Here is an 18,364-nt window from a genome sequence, read left to right as displayed (position 1 = left end):
CAAGGGACACTCGTCCCAACACCATTGTGCCATAAAGAAAGACCCCCATCCAATCTCTCCTAACAGATGGCCATCTAGCTTTAGTTTATTATTATTAGTAGTAGTAATAGTAACAGTAATAACAATAACAATAGGAGCCAAGGATCATCCAGTGCAACCTCAATGTACCATAAAAGAGGACACAATCCAATCCCTCCCGACAGATGGCCACCCAACCCCTGATTAATAATAATATAAAAGGTAAACATTGTCCCCTGACATTAAGTCCAGTCATGGTTGACTCTGGGGTGGGGTGCTCATCTCCATTTCTAAGCCGAAGAGCCGGTGTTGTCCATAGACACCTCCAAGGTCATGTAGCTGGCACGACTGCATGGGGCGCAGTTATAATAATAATATAATATAATATAATAATATAATAATAATATAGAACCATCAAATTCTAGAGTTGGAAGAGATCTCAAGGGCCATCCAGTCCCAACCCCCTTCAGCCATAAAGGAAGACACAATCTGATCCCTCATAACAGATAGCCATCTGGTTTCTGCTTATTATTATTATTAATAATAATAATAATAATAATAATATAGGGGCCAAGGGTGCAATCTCATTGTGCCATAAAAGAAGACACAATCTGATCCCTCCCAACAGATGGCCACCCAGCCTCTGCTTAAAACAATAATAATAGTAATAACAACAATAACAATCCCAATATAGAACCATAGAATCGTAGCCTTCACTGTGCCACCAGAGCGGAGGGAGGGTTTGCAGGGCCTGGAAGCCACAGAGAAAGAGGGCTATGTTTCGGGAGCAAAAGGAAGGCCTGCTGGATTCCTCTGCTGCGTCTCTGCAGGGAAAGGCAAACGCCTGCTGCTACCCTTTTGCACTAAAAAGGGGATTAAAAGAGCCTTGCGTTTCGGAGCGGAAACTTGGTCCAGGGCCAGGAGACTCTGCTCCAGACTTTCCAGGAGTTGCAAAGGAAGGCAAGCCGCTTGCTGTTGACACAAACACAGCGGGGAGTGGAGACCACACTCATTAATAGTTTCCCAGCATGGGCCTTGGGTTGGATTACACTATGAAACAAAATGTGAATTTTGGTTGAAAAGTGCTATTTCCTGTTTCACTGTGCGGTCCTTACTTTGAAAGTAGTTGTTTCATAAGGTTTTAAATTCTCTGTGTTATTGTTTATGTGTAAGTTATATTAATTGTACTGTTTTATTTGCTTGCTGTTTTGTTTTTACTGATGTGCTGTTGGGCTTGGCCTCATGTCCCCTTGGGGAGATGGTGGTGAGGTATAAATAAAGTTTTTATTATTATTATTATTATTATTATTATTATTATTATTATTATTCTACTCCAGAAACCTCATTGTTTTTGTGGCTGCCACTGCTGAATTGGTAGAGACTCTACGAGATAGTCATTGAAAACCTATCACAATTTTTTTTTGCATTTTAATAAACTTTCCCCATGTTTTTTAGGATAGAACTAATGAGGAAATGATATTTAAAAGCCAGGAACAAATACTGTCTAACATAGGTTATGGCATCTTTTTTTTAAAAAAACCCAAACAAAAGGGTCAAGTGCGATCTCTTAAAAGGACAGCGACGTTATTTTTAATGCCTGCCCTTCTTGCTACTGGGAATCATTTCTCCAAGAGGCCAAAGCCACCTCCCTGGAGGCCAAGCTCTTCAAACTGTCACAACAAACATGGAAGACAGGAGCCGGACTCTTTTCCCTGGCTTCATAAGGAAGGATGCAAACCAGTGATTTTCCTGGAGAAAGGGTGAATCTACACTGCAGAAAAACATCTATTTCTGCTTCATTGACTATTCTAAAGCCTTTGACTGTGTGGATCATAATAAATTGTGGCAAGTTCTTGGTGGGATGGGCATCCCAAGCCACCTTGTCTCTCTCCTGAGGAATCTGTACAAGGACCAAGTCGCAACAGTCAGAACTGACCACGGAGGAACAGACTGGTTCCAGATTGGGAAAGGCGTCCGGCAAGGCTGCATCCTCTCACCCAACCTTTTTAACTTGTATGCAGAACACATCATGCGATATGGGGGCTGGATGAATGCAAAGCTGGGGTGAACATTGCTTGAAGAAACATTAACAACCTCAGATATGCAGATGACACCACTCTGATGGCCGAAAGCGAGGAGGAGCTGAGGAGCCTTCTAATCAAGGTGAAAGAAGAAAGCGCAAAAGCCGGGTTGCAGCTAAACGTCAAAAAAACCAAGATTATGGCAACAAGAATGATTGACAACTGGAAAATAGAGGGAGAAAATGTGGAGGCCGTGACAGACTTTGTATTCCTAGGCGCAAAGATGACTGCAGATGCAGACTGTGGCCAGGAGATCAGAAGACGCTTCCTTCTTGGGAGGAGAGCAATGTCCAGTCTCGATAAAATAGTAAAGAGTAGAGACATCAGACTGGCAACAAAGATCCATTTCCTAGTCAAAGCCATGGTATTCCCTATAGTCACCTACGGATGTGAGAGCTGGACCTTAGGGAAGGCTGAGCGAAGGAAGATCGATGCTTTTGAGCTGTGGTGTTGGAGGAAAGTGCTGAGAGTGCCTTGGACTGCGAGAAGATCCAACCAGTCCATACTCCAAGAAATAAAGCCCGACCGCTCATTGGAGGGAAGGATACTAGAGACAAAGTTGAAGTACTTTGGCCACATCATGAGGAGACAGGAAAGCCTAGAGAAGGCAATTATGCTGGGGAAAGTGGGAGGCAAAAGGAAGAGGGGCCGACCAAGGGCAAGATGGATGGATGGCATCCTTGAAGTGACTGGACTGACCTTGAAGGAGCTGGGGGTGGTGACGGCCGACAGGGAGCTCTGGCGTGGGCTGGTGCATGAGGTCATGAAGAGTCGGAGACGACTGAACGAATGAACAACAACACACTGCAGAATGAATCCAGTTGGACACCACTTTAACTCAATGCCTCTGAAGCCTGGGTCTTTGGCCTCCTTTGCTAAAAGAGTGGCAAACTATTACTTTCACCCTTGGCCCCTATTATTATTATTATTATTATTATTATTATTATTAATGATAATAATTACTCTGTAGCATGGAACCATGGCAGATAAAGTGGTGTCAAATCGCATTTGCATCCAAGTGCAATTTCCTCCTTCCAGTGATGTCTTATCTACGAATTAATGACTTTTGGGTTGCCTTCCTACTCAATCTTGGCATGGTTGGATTCTCCTTCTCTGGAGGTCTTTAAGCAGACGTTGGATGACCATTTGTTGGGAGGGATTGGATGGTGCCTTCCTTCCTGGTAGAAAGGACTGGATGGCCTTTGGGTGCCCCTTCCAACTCTAGGAGTCTATGTTTCCACACATTTCCAATAGTATAAGGAAACTTTCTCAGAAATTAAACAATTCCCTTTGTTTGGGATAGGTCCTGGTTCAACCCTCACCTTCCCAGTTTTGGCCGTATCGGCTTCCGTGAGCTTCCAGGCGCTCTTTTCCGTTGCTGCCGCCGGGGCTTTCTGCAGTTCAGTCGTGCTGTTTTGCGGAAGGGACTTCCCTGCTTCGCTGCTGAATGTGGAGGAGTTGCTGAGCTGTCTTTGGTTTTTTAAAAAAGGAATAAAATAAAAACACACATGAATACTTCTCTTTTTGAACCTTAGGGAAGCTCTACTTGAGTCTCCTTTGTCTCCTGTGCTATTCTAATAATATAATATAATATATAATATATTGTATATACATATAATATTTATAATATTATAATGTAATGCAATATAATACTACTACTTATAATAATATGATATTATAATTGCCTATTTATATTACACGTAATATTACTAATAATATTACAATATAATTGATATAGTACAATATAGCAATATTTAAAATTGATATTGTACTATGTTAATAATATATTGTATGTATATATACCTTGCAAGTTGCTCTGAGTCCCCTTCGGGGTGAGAAGGGTGGCATATAAATGTTGTAAATAAATAAATAAATAAATAAACGACTGGGAAGCCCTTCATAAAATAAATACCAGAAGGGGTAGAGAATTTCATCTATGCTGACGATCATGCCATCATCGCTCAAGCAGGGAGATTTGAAATGGTTGAACAGAAGCTCTCCGAAGCTTTAGGTGCTTTTACTGCCTATTACAGGGAAAACCAGCTGATTCCTAATCCATCTAAAATGCAAATATGTGCTTTTCACCTTCAGAACAGACAAGCCTCTTGAGCTCTGAGGATTACCTGGGAAGGAATCCCACTGGAGCATTGCAGCGCACCCAAATACCTGGGAGTCACTCTGGACTGTGCTCTGACTTACAAGATAGTACAATATCAGTATTAAATATTACTATATTGTACTATACCATTATATTGTAATATTGCCTTGTTATAGATTACTGGGAAGCCCTTCATAAAATAAATACCAGAAGGGACAGAGAATTTCATCTATGCTGACGATCGTGCCATCACCGCTCAAGCAGGGAGATTTGAAATGCTCTAAGAGCTCTTACTGCCTATTACAGTGAAAACTAGCTAATTCCTAATCCATCTAAAATGCAGATGTGTGCTTTTCACCTTCAGAACAGACAAGCATCTCGAGCTCTGAGGATGACCTGGGAAGGAATCCCACTGGAGCATTGCAGCACACCCAAATACCTGGGAGTCATTTTGGACCTTGCTCTGACCTACAAGAAGCACTGCTTGGTTATCAAGAAAAAAGTGGGTGGTACAAATAATATCGTAAGAAAGCGGACTGGCACAACCTGGGGATCACAACCAGACACAGTGAAGACATCTGCCCTTGTGCTTTGCTACTCTGCTGCTGAGTACGCATGCCCAGTGTGGAGCACATCTCATCATGCTAAAACAGTGGATGTGGCTCTTAATGAGACCTGCCACATTATCACGGGGTGTCTGCGCCCTACACCACTGGAGAAACTACACTGTTTAGCCGGTATTGCACCACCTGACATCCACCGGGAAGTAGCAGCCAATAGTGAAAGGACCAAGGCAGTGACATCTCCAGCTCATCCCCTGTTTGAGTATCAGCCAGCATGTCAACGACTTAAATCAAGAAATAGTTTTCTAAGATCTACAGAGACACTCACTGGAACACCTCAGCAAGCAAGAGTCCAAAAGTGGCAGGCTCAAACCCAGAACTTCAACCAATGGCTGATACCAAATGAGAGACTCTCCCCTGGGCACACAGAGGACTGGGCGACTTGGAAGGCGCTGAACAGACTGTGCTCTGGCACCACGAGAGGCAGAGCCAACCTTAAGAAATGGGGCTACAAAGTGGAATCCACGACATGCGAGTGTGGAGAAGAGCAAACCACTGACCATCTGCTGCAATGCAACCTGAGCCCTGCCACATGCACAAGGGAGGACCTCCTTGCAGCAACACCAGAGTCACTCCAAGTGGACAGCTACTGGTCAAAGGACATTTAATCAACTACCAAGCTTGCAAACTTTGTGTTTTGTTTGTTTGTTGGTTTGTTTGTTTGTTAAAAATGCAATACAACTGTTTGGCTTGCTCCTGACACGATAAATAAATAAATAGCAAACTGCAATGGCCAAATGACAAAGAGGCGACTTTTGCAACACATTTGTCAGCAAATACTTTTTTTGGTTTCAGGGTTTTGAACATTGAAATGCAGCTTAGATGCAATAGTGCATGAGACTGGACTCCATATGGCTGGTTTCTTTCTCTCCCAAAGCAAAACAAGGAAAGGCCTACCTGAGCAGGGGATTCCCAGGTCCGTCATTGGCAATGATTCCATTTTCAAGGTGCTTTTCCTCCTTGGCGGCTGGACTATTTGCACCTGCATCAAAAAAGCAAACATACCCAATGTGCGTCAGGATGGGAAAGAGCCAAAATGACTTATAGCCGTAGGAAGAGTGGCAAGGAATGAGGGATTACACTCTGTATCACGATTTCTGTTCCTGGGTTATAAATGTCATTTCCTAATTGGTTGTATTATAAAAACATAGAAAAAAATATTAAACTGCCAAAACTTTGTTTTGTGGGAGGGACATCATGTAGCAGCAACACATTTTACTACAGTTTTTACACATTTTATAGTTTTCAATTGAAAATTTATTTTATTTATTTATCGTATATAAATAAATAAACAAATAAAAATGTTCAATAAATCTCTCATTGAGTCTCAACCAATTCAACTTAGTTTGTGGCAGCCACAAAAACAAAGTTTCTGGTGTAGAACAACTACTTTCAAAGTAAGGACCGCACAATGAAATAGGAAATAATGCTTTCGAACCAGAAACAGAGCATTTTTTCACATTTTGTTACGTAATGTTGTTATTATTATTACTATTTGTATGCCACTTTATCTCTCTAAAAAAAGGATTCAAAACCAACTTAAATATATGAAGATGTGAAAAATAGAATTAAATATTAATGATATAACAAAATAAACACATAAAACACTTAAAAGCAATATTATTATTATTTGTCTTATTTTATCTCTCTTTAAACAAAAAGACTCAAAAGCTGCTTACAATAAAACTCAATACAATATAATTTAAAAACTTAAAAATATACAAAGATTAAAATGGAAATAAACATGAACAGGGTTAAAAATAAACAGTTAAAACCCAGGAAACTATATTATTATTATTATTATTATTATTATTATTATTATTATTATTTGTATCCCACTTTATCTCTCTAAAAATAGACTCAAAGTGCCTCACTATAAAATCAACCTAAATATATGCAAACATTAAAATGGAAATCAACATGAACAATGTATGAGGGAAAAGAAGGAAAGAAGGAAGGAAGGAAGGACGGATGGAAAGGAGGAAGGAAGAGAAAAAGAAGGAGAAGGGGAAAGGAGGGAGGGTGGGAGGGGGAGAAAAAGAGAAGGATGGAAGAGAAATGAAGGGAAGGAAGGAATAAATGGGAGGGAATTATGGAAGAGAAATGAAAGAAGAAATGAGAGGGAATGATGGAAAAGAAAGGAAGGGGAGAAAGGGAGAAAAAGAAGGGGAAGAAAGGAAATAAAAGAAAGGAAGACCAGTGCTCCCTTTCTTGAGTATCAGAGAAACTCACCATCGCTCTCCCTGCTCTGCTCTGCGTTTGCGAAGGTCCGCAGGAACTCTGCGAAGGCCCCATCCCGTTGGAGCAGCTCCTGGTAGGAGCCCATCTCTGAGACCTTGCCCTCTGCCATCACGATAATGGTGTCCACCACTGGCAGGTAGCTGACCCCATGCGTCACCAGGATCCGGGTCTGGAAGGGGAAGGTTGGGGAACCCATGAGACTGAGACAGTGCACTTTAGAGGACACAGCAGGAGGAATGTCATGACCAGCAACTTGGTGGGTTTGGTTTTGTGGCTGCGGAGGGCTTGGGAAGGCTTTGTATGCCTCATATTTGGAAGACGTCAAGCTGACCGTCCCTTCCAAGTCCTGTTTCACAGGCTGAAATAATAATAATAATAATAATAATAATAATAATAATATAGAACCACAGAATCCTACAGTTGGAAGAGACCCAAAGGGTCATCCAGTCCAATAGCATAGGAAAGGGTTAACGCCCCTGAAAGGTTTGTTTTGCTGTCTGTACCTTCTGTTCAAAAGATCCTACCTGTTGCACTCCAAGGGTGAGAGCCACTTTTATATTTATTTACGACATTTATATGCCACCCGTCTCACCCCGAAGGGGACGAAGAGCGGCTTACAAGATATACATACATACAATATATTATATTATTAGCATAGTACAATATCAGTATTAAATATTACTATATTGTACTATACCATCGTATTGTAATATTATTAGTAATATTACATGTAATATAAATTGTCAGGTTTTACAACGTATTGTAATGTAATATAGCTGAGTCATGCACTGCTAATGGGATTCTATTGGAAATGCTGAGTCATGCATTAACTGTATATAGGGAATCATTTAGGGAATGTGTTCTGGCCTAGTCCAGGTGATTGTGAATGATGTAATCCTGGGTCTGGGTTAGGTTAATGAGTTGGGAACCAATCAGAGATTGCTATGTGTAATTGTATAGAATTGTATATAAGGAAGTCATGTACAGTGTATATTTCTCCTTGTCCTGTGATGTTGTTCGTCGAAGACTCTATGTAATTTATTAAAAAAACCTGTCTGCTAAGACAAGATATTACTGTGTGCTGTGGTAAGTTTGTAATGTCATCTAGACTGGGGGAAAACAATAGTAAAACTGACAATGGCTGGGCATGTGCTCAAGTGTCTGTAAAAGAGTTCCAGAGTGACTGCAGTTTGTGGGAGCAGTTGACTGAAAATACTGTGCCGGAAGAAGCTACTGGAAAGCGCTGAAGTTGTGCAACTGATCTGCTGCTGAATTGTGAAGTTAATCTCAACATAAATATATAATTATAGTATCATATTAGCATTATATTGCATTGCATTTTAATATTATAAATATTATATGTATAAACAATATATTATATTATATTATTAGAACAACACAGGAGACAAGGTGGAACTGTCGCCTGCCTCCCCCACCTTCACTCTGTACTTAACACACACTCCAGTTCAAGGTAAAATAGCAAAGCAGTTTACTGAAGAATATATATGAAAGGCAATTCATAGTATAAAAACCAAATAATATAAAAAACCAAAGTAGAAATATTAGCAATAATCCACAGAAATCATAGTACATGAGTAGCATCAAAAAACCAGGAATACAAAAGCAGAATAAATCCAAAACATGAGATTCAGGAACAGTCCTCAAAACTTGGAAGCATGAGACATGAACAAAAGGAAACATGGAACATCAAACTAGAAACCCCTTGACTTGGCAGTAGTTCTCTACTCACAACATTGCCTGGACAGATGGATCCATCTGCTGGCTTGTGTTTTTTTTTTGGTCATGTCAGGAGCGACTTGAGAAACTGCAAGCCGCTTCTGGTGTGAGAGAATTGGCCATCTGCAAGGACGTTGCCCAGGAGATGCCCGGATGAATTGATGTTTATCATCCTTGTGGGAGGCTTCTTTCATGTCCCCGCATGAGGAGCTGGAGCTGATAGAGGGAGCTCATCCACCTCTTCCCGGATTCAAACCTGTGACCTGTCAGTCTTCAGTCCTGCCAGCACAGGGGTTTAACCCACTGCGCCACCGGGGGCTTGCTAATATAGAAAATCATGCCTTCTCCCCTGGGAAACCAATAAGGACTTATTGGCTAATAGGCATCTTGATCTTCATAAACTCTCCTGAGAAGCTCAATGTTGACGGAATGTAAATCACCTATCGAACTGCTCACTAGTCTGCCCACCTGCACTTTTATTTTCATCCTCTGAGCACAGATCTCTTTCTGACCTTGCTTCCCAAGCGAAATGCCTTTCAGGAATGTGGCCTTCAGACACAGACCGCTAATTTTCAGGGCTTAAAATCTCTTGCTGGCTCTCCTGCTGACTTGCAGACCCAGAATCCCCAGTGTCATCAGAATGACTAACAGGCCCAGAATCCCCAAAGAGATCAGGTGCAGGCACAATCAAAGGCTGAACTACAACCATCTCACTTTTTCAAAATCCCTGTGAGAATTGGATTTTTAAAAATTTAGCTTGTTGTGGAAACAAGGATTAAGGACAAGGCTTCAATGGAGACACCTTTTCCACAGAATAAAAACTCTTTCTGGAGCAGATTTCCCTTCCTTCCAAGGGGCAAATTTATCTTAACTTCCTGTTGTCTCAGCCTTGTTCTTATCTATGAGTTGTTTATCTAAGTCAGATGTTTGCAACTCAAGGACAAACTGTATTGCGCTTAGAGAGTTTCTACCTGAAACGAACAAATGGATGATACCCATCATGAGAAATCTCTGACTAACTTCAAAAAAATCTCAACTAGGGAGCAGGATGGCCCTATTCGCCGTTTCCCTATTATGCGAGTTAGCAGAAACAAGCTGGCCCCACTCACCTTCTTCTTCAGGATCCCCTTTGGTCCGATGACCTTCTCAAAAATGTGCTTCCCGACGTGAGCGTCGACGGCCGACAAAGGGTCGTCCAGCAGGTAGATGTCGGCATCCGAATAGACGGCCCGAGCGAGGCTGACCCTTTGCTTCTGGCCTCCAGAGAGGTTTACACCCTGCAAGGAAAGAAGGAAACAAGAGAAAAGGGGTTAGGGATGCTTGGTTTCCTGTTCAGGCCCTATAGAGGCCAAAAGATCTGCCAATGAGGGAAGATTCACAATGCATGATAAGATAGCGCTGAAAAGCAAATACACTGTCTGTACACAGAAGTAGAGAAAGTTGAATCTCCTGTTTTGCAGAGAACCAAGAACAATAAACATAAGGATAGCATGTTGATTTTGGCTATGTTGTAATCTGCTTCAAGTTATGAGGAGAGGTGGGTAATAAATATAATACGTATTGATTTATGTATTAAACAAGCCAAGATAGAAGCAGGAAGCTCTGCAAGAGCTTCAGAAATGACTTCACCTTGTTTATATGTTTACATAAGCCTCTAATATTTTAATGGGGAAAAGAAACGACTTCACATTGTTTATATGTTTACAAACATTTCTAATATTCCAATATTACTCTCTGTAACAAAATTTGAAAACAATTCTGTTCCAGGTTTGAAAGTGTTCTTTCCTGTTTAATTATGTGTTCTTTACTTTGAAAGTAATTGCTATACTCCAGAAACTTTGTTTTTGTAGCTGCCAAAAACTAGGTTGAATTGGTTGAGACTCAAGGAGAGATTCATTGAAAAACTATAGCAAAGTGTTCTGTAGGCTGTCCCACAAAAACAAAGTTGAGTTAGTTTAATAAACCTTTTTCATATTTTTATGACAGAACCCATAAGGAAATGACATTTATGACCTAGGAACAAAAACTTGTGTAACATAGTGTTATTGGGAAAGGCAATTGCTTCACTTTGTTTATATGTTTACATATGTCTCTAATATTCCAATCTTATTGGAAAAAGAGCCCCGTGGCGACATAGTGGGTTAAACCGCTGAGCTGCTGAACCTGCTGACCAAAAGGTTGGCAGTCCGACTTCAGCGAGCGGGGTGAGCTCCCAGTGTTAGCCCCAGCTTCCGCCAACCTAGTAGTTCAAAACCATGCAAATGTGAGTAGATCAATAGTTCTGGCAGGAAGGTAACGGTACTCCATGCTGTCATGCCGGCCATATGATTTTGGGGGCGTCTATGGACAATGCTGGCTCTTCAGCTTAGAAATGAAGATGAGCACCACCCCCCCAGAGTTGGATACGACTAAACATAATGTCAAGGGGAAACCTTTACCTTTACTATGGGAGCTGACGCCATTGCCGTACCCCATAATATTAACTATTAGAGACATATGTAAACATGCAAACAAGGTGGAGTCCTTTTCCTTACTATGGGAAAAGAAAAGGACTCCACCTTGTTTGTATGTTTACATATGTCTCTAATAGTTAATATTATGGGGTACGGCAATGGCGTCAGCTCCAAAGAGGAGGAATCCTCCCTCACCTTCTCCCCGATCTCCGTCTGGTCCCCTGAAGGCAGCACCTCCAGGTCTGGCAGCAGAGCGCAGGCCTCGACCACGCAGTTGTATTGCCCTTCCCGGATTTCTCTGCCAAACAGAATATTCTCCTTCAGAGTCGCGTTCTGGATCCAAGCCTGCTGCGGGACATAAGCGACAGATCCCTGCCGAGACACAAAGGACAGACACCCAGGCTTGAAGGAAGCATCTGTTGGCATCTCTGCAAGTGGAGATTCTCTGGGCCCAACCTGTTCCTCCTGCCCTGCAGTCGGCCACATGTTCCCAATTTTTTTCTCCCCCTAAGGACCGCTTCCCCTACAAAAAGCAGGGCAGCGGCCTGCTCTAGGGTCATACCTTGAGGGAGACGAGCCCCTCTCGCTTCTCCATCTCCCCCAGAAGTGCCGACAGCAAGGATGATTTCCCACAACCGACCTGCCCCACGATGGCCACTAAGCGGTGCTCCGGAACCACAAAGTTAATGCTGCAACGAGAGCGATATAAAGTGAGAGGCAGGAATTTGGGATATATATGGAAAGTCCCAGAGTTACAAACAGCTGACTTGCAAACTAATCAGTTAAGAACGGAACTGAGAGAACAGAAAGTGAGAGAAATCTGCCCCTCGGAAGGGAACACAGAAATGCTGGACCACTCTCACAACCACCATGTCAGACTACACAGAGAAGTCATTGAAATACACAGGCATGTGGACAATTTCAACAGAAAGGAGTAAACCATGAAAATGAACAAAATCTGGCTACTAGTATTAAAAAACTCTAAAATTACAACAGCACAACAACAGAGAGGAAACAAACAAGGACACCTAATCACCTCTCAACAAAAGTTTGCTCTAGGCACTGTCAGGCCATTATATGCTAATCAAGGTGGTCAGTTGAAACAGTCACACCTAGCTCCAGCAGACAAGAGTCCTTTGTCTCACCCTCGTTGATCCACAGATATATAAACCCTTTCTCCTAGTTCCAACAGACCTCACTACCTCTGAGGATGCTTGCCATAGATGCAGGGGAAACGTCAGGAGAGAATGCCTCTAGACCATGGCCATATAGCCCGAAAAATCCTACAACAACCCAATTTATTATTTATTTATTTACATTTCTATCCTGCCTTTCTCAAGGCAGCTTTATATACAGGCAATGATTCAATGCCTTAAAACACAATGTACACCTAAATAAATATTAAATCAACTCCTGGAAGAATTATTATCATGGGGAAAAGGTGTCTCCACTGAAGCTTTGTCTACAATCCTTGTTTCCACAATAAGACATTTTTTTCAAAACCCAATGATCACAAGGACAAAAAGTGAGGGGAAATCTTTCAAACAGAAGCACAGACAACAATACAAATCCTACAGGGGTGTTGACCCTTCCTTATTCTATTCAAAGGTATGTGTGTAGGTGTATGTATGTGTATGTATGTATGTATGTATGTATACATATACACATATAGACAGACATATATATATGGCTGGAATTACACTTGAAAACTTGAATATTCCAATGTGCCTTTGAATAATGGTTTAGCTCCTGTTCAGGTCTGCCGAGCCCTAATTTATTGTTTTGGGTTTTTTCCAGCACTTTACTTCCAGCCTCAGCCTTATTGTTCTGCGTTCTGCACAAACTTTTCCCTGCCATCTTGAATCTGAACACTGTTTCCTGTTATTGGTGGTTGATGTTGATTGATATGTTTTATGATGTTTTTACTTTTCTGGTTTTAATTGTTTTAATTATATTGTTTATTTCTATGTTTTAAATTATGACATACAAATAAACTTTGCATTCCTTGTTTATACTGGGCTTGGTCCCCATGTAAGCCGCCTCGCATCCCTTCGGAAAAATGGTGGCGGGATATAAGACTAAAGTTGTTGTTGTTGTTATTAAAAAATGTCCCTGTTCTGACATACAAATAAATTCAACTTAAGAACAACCCTCCAGAGCTAATCTTGTTCGTAACTTGCGCACAGGCTGTATATCCTTTCCCTTGAAACCAGTTTAGCAACAGCACTCACAGCCAAAGGGTCAAGTTTTAACCAAGGCCTTGTAACTAATTGCCTTTCCTTTCCTGCCAATAACTGCTGCAGAGGTGCTACTGGCCTTTGCTTTTGGGTTAATCATTTCCCTGAATTCTCCTGAAAACCATGCTTCCACTGTTCTACAGAACCTCCCTTGTTCGTAACTTTGGGACTGCCTGGGTATGGGTGTGTGTGTGTATTTCATACACAAATGCATGGGAGGCAGGAGTTTGCCATTCTGTGGGATTGGCTCATGCCTTCTCATGCATGTGTGTGTGTGTATACACACACATATATACACACACACACATATATATACACACACATATACACAGAGAGAGATAAATAGATAGATATCTCCCTATGAACAAGCTAGGAATTTAAGATCTTCTGGGGAGGCCCTGCTCTTGATCCCGCCTTCATCGCAGGCATGCCTGGTGGGGACGAGAGACAGGGCCTTCTCAGTGGTGGCTCCTCGGCTATGGAACTCCCTCCCTAGGGATATTAGATCAGCTCCCTCCCTACTGATATTCTGGGGGGAAAAAACCTGGCTTTCTGAACAAGCCTTTGAAAACGCAGTGTATGAATATGGAACCCAGGAAAGAATGAACATGGAATGGCTTGACAATGTTGTTGGAAAATGAGCTAATAGGAAGTTATTGGTGTTTTATGATATTAATGCTTTTTACAGGGTTTTTATAATGTGTGCTAATTGTTTTTAACTTTGTTTTAATTTTGTTTATGTTTGCTATGGCATCAAGAAATACAGTGTGTGTGTGTGTATGTGTATGTGTGTGTATGTGTATATATATATATGTGTGTGTGTGTGTGTGTGTGTATGTGTATATATATGTATATGTATATGTATATGTGCATGCGCTAGCCCTCCCCTACCACATGTCGCTGTGGCCCAGTCTGTGTATATGGGTTTTGGGTGTGGATATATTTGTGTATATGTGTGTGTGTGTGTGTGTATGTACATGTATATTGTGTATATGTGTGTGCTTGTCTATATGAATATTTGTGTGTATATATGTGTGCATGTGTATATGTATATGTATGTGTGTATATAAGTATATTTGTATGTGCATGTATATATGTGTGTATATATGTGTATATTTGTGTTTGTGCATATATATACACGTGTGTGTGTGTGTGTGTGTGTATGAATGTGTGCATGTGTATATGTATATGAGTGTATGTGTATATATGGTGTATTTTTGGGGTTTTTAAGTCTGTTCTGCTGGGGTTGTGTGTGTGTATGTGTGTGTTTTAGGGGTGACGGACACTCATTGGACTGTTAAGTGTACTGTGTCCAAATTTGTGTGAATTTGCCCAGTGGTTTTTGAGTTATGTTAATCCCACAAACGAACATTACATTTTATTATATAGATATACACACACACGCGCACGCGCACACACAGAACACTTTAGAACACAGAATTCAGAGAATCATAAATCCTGGAGTTGGAAGAGGCCCCAAGGGGCATCCAGTCCAACCCCCTTCTTCTGTCTAAAACAAAATAAAACAACAGCATTATACTAATATATAAAAACAAGTATCAAAACCAACAACCAAATAAAAATCAATTTCAGTTTCTCATCACGGGTGGGCGGAGGGGTGCAACAATAATTTAGGGGATAGGACTGGAGGATAAAGTGCATAGATCTTATGGCAGCAGTAAGGAGAATATCAACGTGAGACAGGATGTTAAATCTTTAGGTACAAACCAATAGTAAAGTGCGGGGTCAAGATTTTGAGTCCTAGCTGGGGCCCACTATATGGGGGAATTGCCTAATCAAAGCCCTCCTGACAGATGGCCACCCAGACTCTGTTTAAAAGCCTCCAAAGAAGGAGCTTCCACAGACTCCAAGGCAGAGAGTTCCACTGCTGAACAGTTCTAAGACATCTTTTATCAGGTTCAGGTGGAGTCTTCTTTCATGTCATTTGAACCCATGGCTCATAGCAGATGTGGAAGTTTTATGGACTCAAAGAGGGTGCCATATTTAGAATGAGAAGAGCTGGCTTTTCAAGAGTCATTTGGGGAAGGGATGGGCCATTCTTACTTGTTCAGACATGGAAGGTCACTTCTTGACCAGCTAAAGGTCGCATTCTTCACGGTGATGCTGTTGCCGTTTGCTGGAAAAAGAGGATTCAAAGCAGTCATAAGAAATCAGCTTAAATGAGAGGGAACACGTGGTGCCTGCTGAGAATAGGTGATGGGGACGAAGAGGTGAACCACCCGCCACTCACATTTCCCACATTGATGCCTAAGGATCATAGGAGCCTAGAGTTGGAAGTGACCCCCAAAGGCTACCCAATCCAATCTTATTTTGCCAGAAAGGAAAACATGAGCCTCCTTGGGTGCATCTACACAGAATCATAGAATCATAGAGTTGGAAGTGACCTCATGGGCCATCCAGTCCAACTCTCTGACAGGAAAATCCAATTCAAAGCACCCCTGCAGATGACCACCCAGCTTCTGTTTAAAAGCCTTCAAAGAAGGAGCCTCCACCATAGAATTAAGGCAGTTTCACACCATTTTAACTACCATGGCTCAATACTATGGAATTATGGGGATTGTATTGTTGTTGTTGATAGTTACCACCTCGAGCTGCAAGAAGAGGCAGTTAACAAATATTATTATTACTACTATTTTTATCCATGTTGTCACCTGCTGTGAAGAGGTGGGGGAGAAATAAAATTATTACTATTATTAGTATTATTATTTAACGTGTTATCCACCTTGAGCCGCAAGGAGAGGCAGGTAACTATTATTATTAGGTTCTTGTGGATTTTTTCGGGCTATAGGGCCATGTTCTAGAGGCATTTCTCCTGACGTTTCACCTGCCATTGAGGATGCCTGCCATAGATGCAGGCGAAACGTCAGGAGAAATGCCTCTAGAACATGGCCCTATAGCCCGAAAAAACCCACAAGAACCTAGTGATTCCAGCCATGAAAGCCTTCGACAACTATTATTATTACTATTATTATTATTATTATCATTATTATATATGATGGTATTTGAGCCACCAGTTTTATTGTGAAGAGAAGGCCAAAGACTTAATCATCATCATTGATCATGATGTCTTAATCAATGATCATGATGTCTTTGGCCTTCCCTATACTATTATTATTATTATTATTATTACTACTACTACTACTACTACTACTGTATGTTACTATTACTTCTACTACTACTATATGTTACCAGCCTTGAGGCACAAGGAGATGCAGGTAACAAACACTTGTTGTTGTTATTGTTATTATTATCTATATAAATAAAAATGTAATGTCACTTGTGGAATTAACATAACTCAAAAATCACTGGACAAATTGACACCAAATTTGGACAAAATACACCTATCAGGCCAACGAGTGACCATCACTCATAAAAACACTGAAAAACACTGCAGAAGAGACTTTAAAAGCCCCAAAAATAAAAAAATACATTACAATACATATACAAACACATGTATATTCACATATACACAAATATATACACACATATACACACTCAAAGCACATATACACAGACTGGACCAACGCATGGCAGGGAATGGCTAGTTGTTGTTATTATTATTATTATTATTATTATTATTACAATAACTACTACTGTATGTTACTATAACTTCTTCTTCTTCTTCTACTACTACTACTACTACTACTATTACTACTATGACTGTATGTTACCAGCCTTGAGTCACAAGGAGATGCAGGTAACAAACACATGTTATTGTTGTTGTTATTTGAAACACAACAAGATGAGTACACAGTAAACACGATCACTATGCTAGCTGTTGAATTAGATCACATGTCAGACATTTCCCAAGAGTCTAGGGCTGTGTGATGTATTGATGAATAATGTGTGCAGATACACGTAGAGTGGCCTTTTGCAGCTGGGTCTTTGGCCTCCTCTACACAATAATGCTGGTGGCTCTTCAAACTGCAGCTCCCATCATCCCACAGCAGTCAAAGTTGTGCTGAACTGCATTGATTCTACAGTGTAGATGGGACCTAGGGCCTTGAGAGTATTCAAGCCTCGAATGAAATGACACCAAAGTCCCAATTTCAGAGGGAAAGCAATGCATTTCAAAGCTTTTCCAAACTCACTGTCTTTGGCGGATCCTCTGAGGATGCTGTCCGGGTCCAGCTCTTCGTGGGACAGGAAGACACGGAGGCGCTTCAGGGACACGCTGGCCTAAAGGACGGAAGCAATAGAAGGGACATTAACGTGACAGATTCCTTGACCCTTGCCTTATAAAGCCCACCAGCCAGGCAAGAAAAGCACAATCAAAGTGCCCACAACAGATGGCCATACAGCCTCTGTTTAAAAGCCTCCAAGGAAGGAGCTTCCACCAGATTTAGAGGCAGAGAGTTCCACTGTTGAACAGCTCTAAGAAGTTCTTCCTCAGGTTCAGGTGGAATCTCCTTTCTTTCCTGTCATTTGAACCTATGGCTCCATTGAGTCCCAGTCTCCAGGGCAACAGAAAGCAAGCTTTGTTCCCTCTTCCTTATGGCAGTCTTTCAAATATTTCAACAAGGTTCTCATGTCTCCTCTCAGCCTTCTCTTCTAAGACTCAGCTCTTTAAGCCACTCCTCTGGACACCTTCCAGTTTAGAGTCACTTTCCCTCTTGAATTGTTTTGTCCAGACATAGTATTCCAAGTAAAGAGGTCTGGCCAAAGCAGAATAGAAGGACACCATGACTCCCATTGATCTGGACACTAGACTCCTTTTGCTGCAGCCCAAAATTAGTTAGTTTTGGCCATTCAGCTCCCTAATCTGTGAAGGTTGTTTTGAATTCTGAGTCTATCTCCTGGAGAATGAGCTCTCCCTCCCAATTTGGCCCCATCCGCAAACTTGACCAGGAGGCCC

At 41.4% G+C, this 18,364-nt stretch overlaps 1 protein-coding gene across 1 annotated transcript in view; it reads right to left on the bottom strand.

The window, feature by feature from the left end:
* The window catches only part of LOC137097870 (multidrug resistance-associated protein 1-like), a 74,557-nt gene that overhangs the window by 14,666 nt on the left and 41,527 nt on the right, over positions 1–18,364 (bottom strand). The window contains exons 14-21 of the mRNA XM_067473164.1: positions 17,601–17,688; positions 15,553–15,625; positions 11,814–11,940; positions 11,447–11,623; positions 9,908–10,075; positions 7,053–7,230; positions 5,718–5,802; positions 3,422–3,569 (exon numbers count right to left, since the gene is read on the bottom strand). Coding sequence (XP_067329265.1) covers positions 3,422–3,569; positions 5,718–5,802; positions 7,053–7,230; positions 9,908–10,075; positions 11,447–11,623; positions 11,814–11,940; positions 15,553–15,625; positions 17,601–17,688 — 1,044 coding nt within the window. The remainder of the gene's footprint in view (positions 1–3,421; positions 3,570–5,717; positions 5,803–7,052; positions 7,231–9,907; positions 10,076–11,446; positions 11,624–11,813; positions 11,941–15,552; positions 15,626–17,600; positions 17,689–18,364) is intronic.

The sequence above is a fragment of the Anolis sagrei genome, chromosome X (genome assembly GCF_037176765.1).
Source record: "Anolis sagrei isolate rAnoSag1 chromosome X, rAnoSag1.mat, whole genome shotgun sequence".
NCBI lineage: Eukaryota > Metazoa > Chordata > Lepidosauria > Squamata > Dactyloidae > Anolis > Anolis sagrei.
Note: the sequence above shows the minus strand (reverse complement) of the source record. Positions and strands in the feature narration are given on the sequence as shown.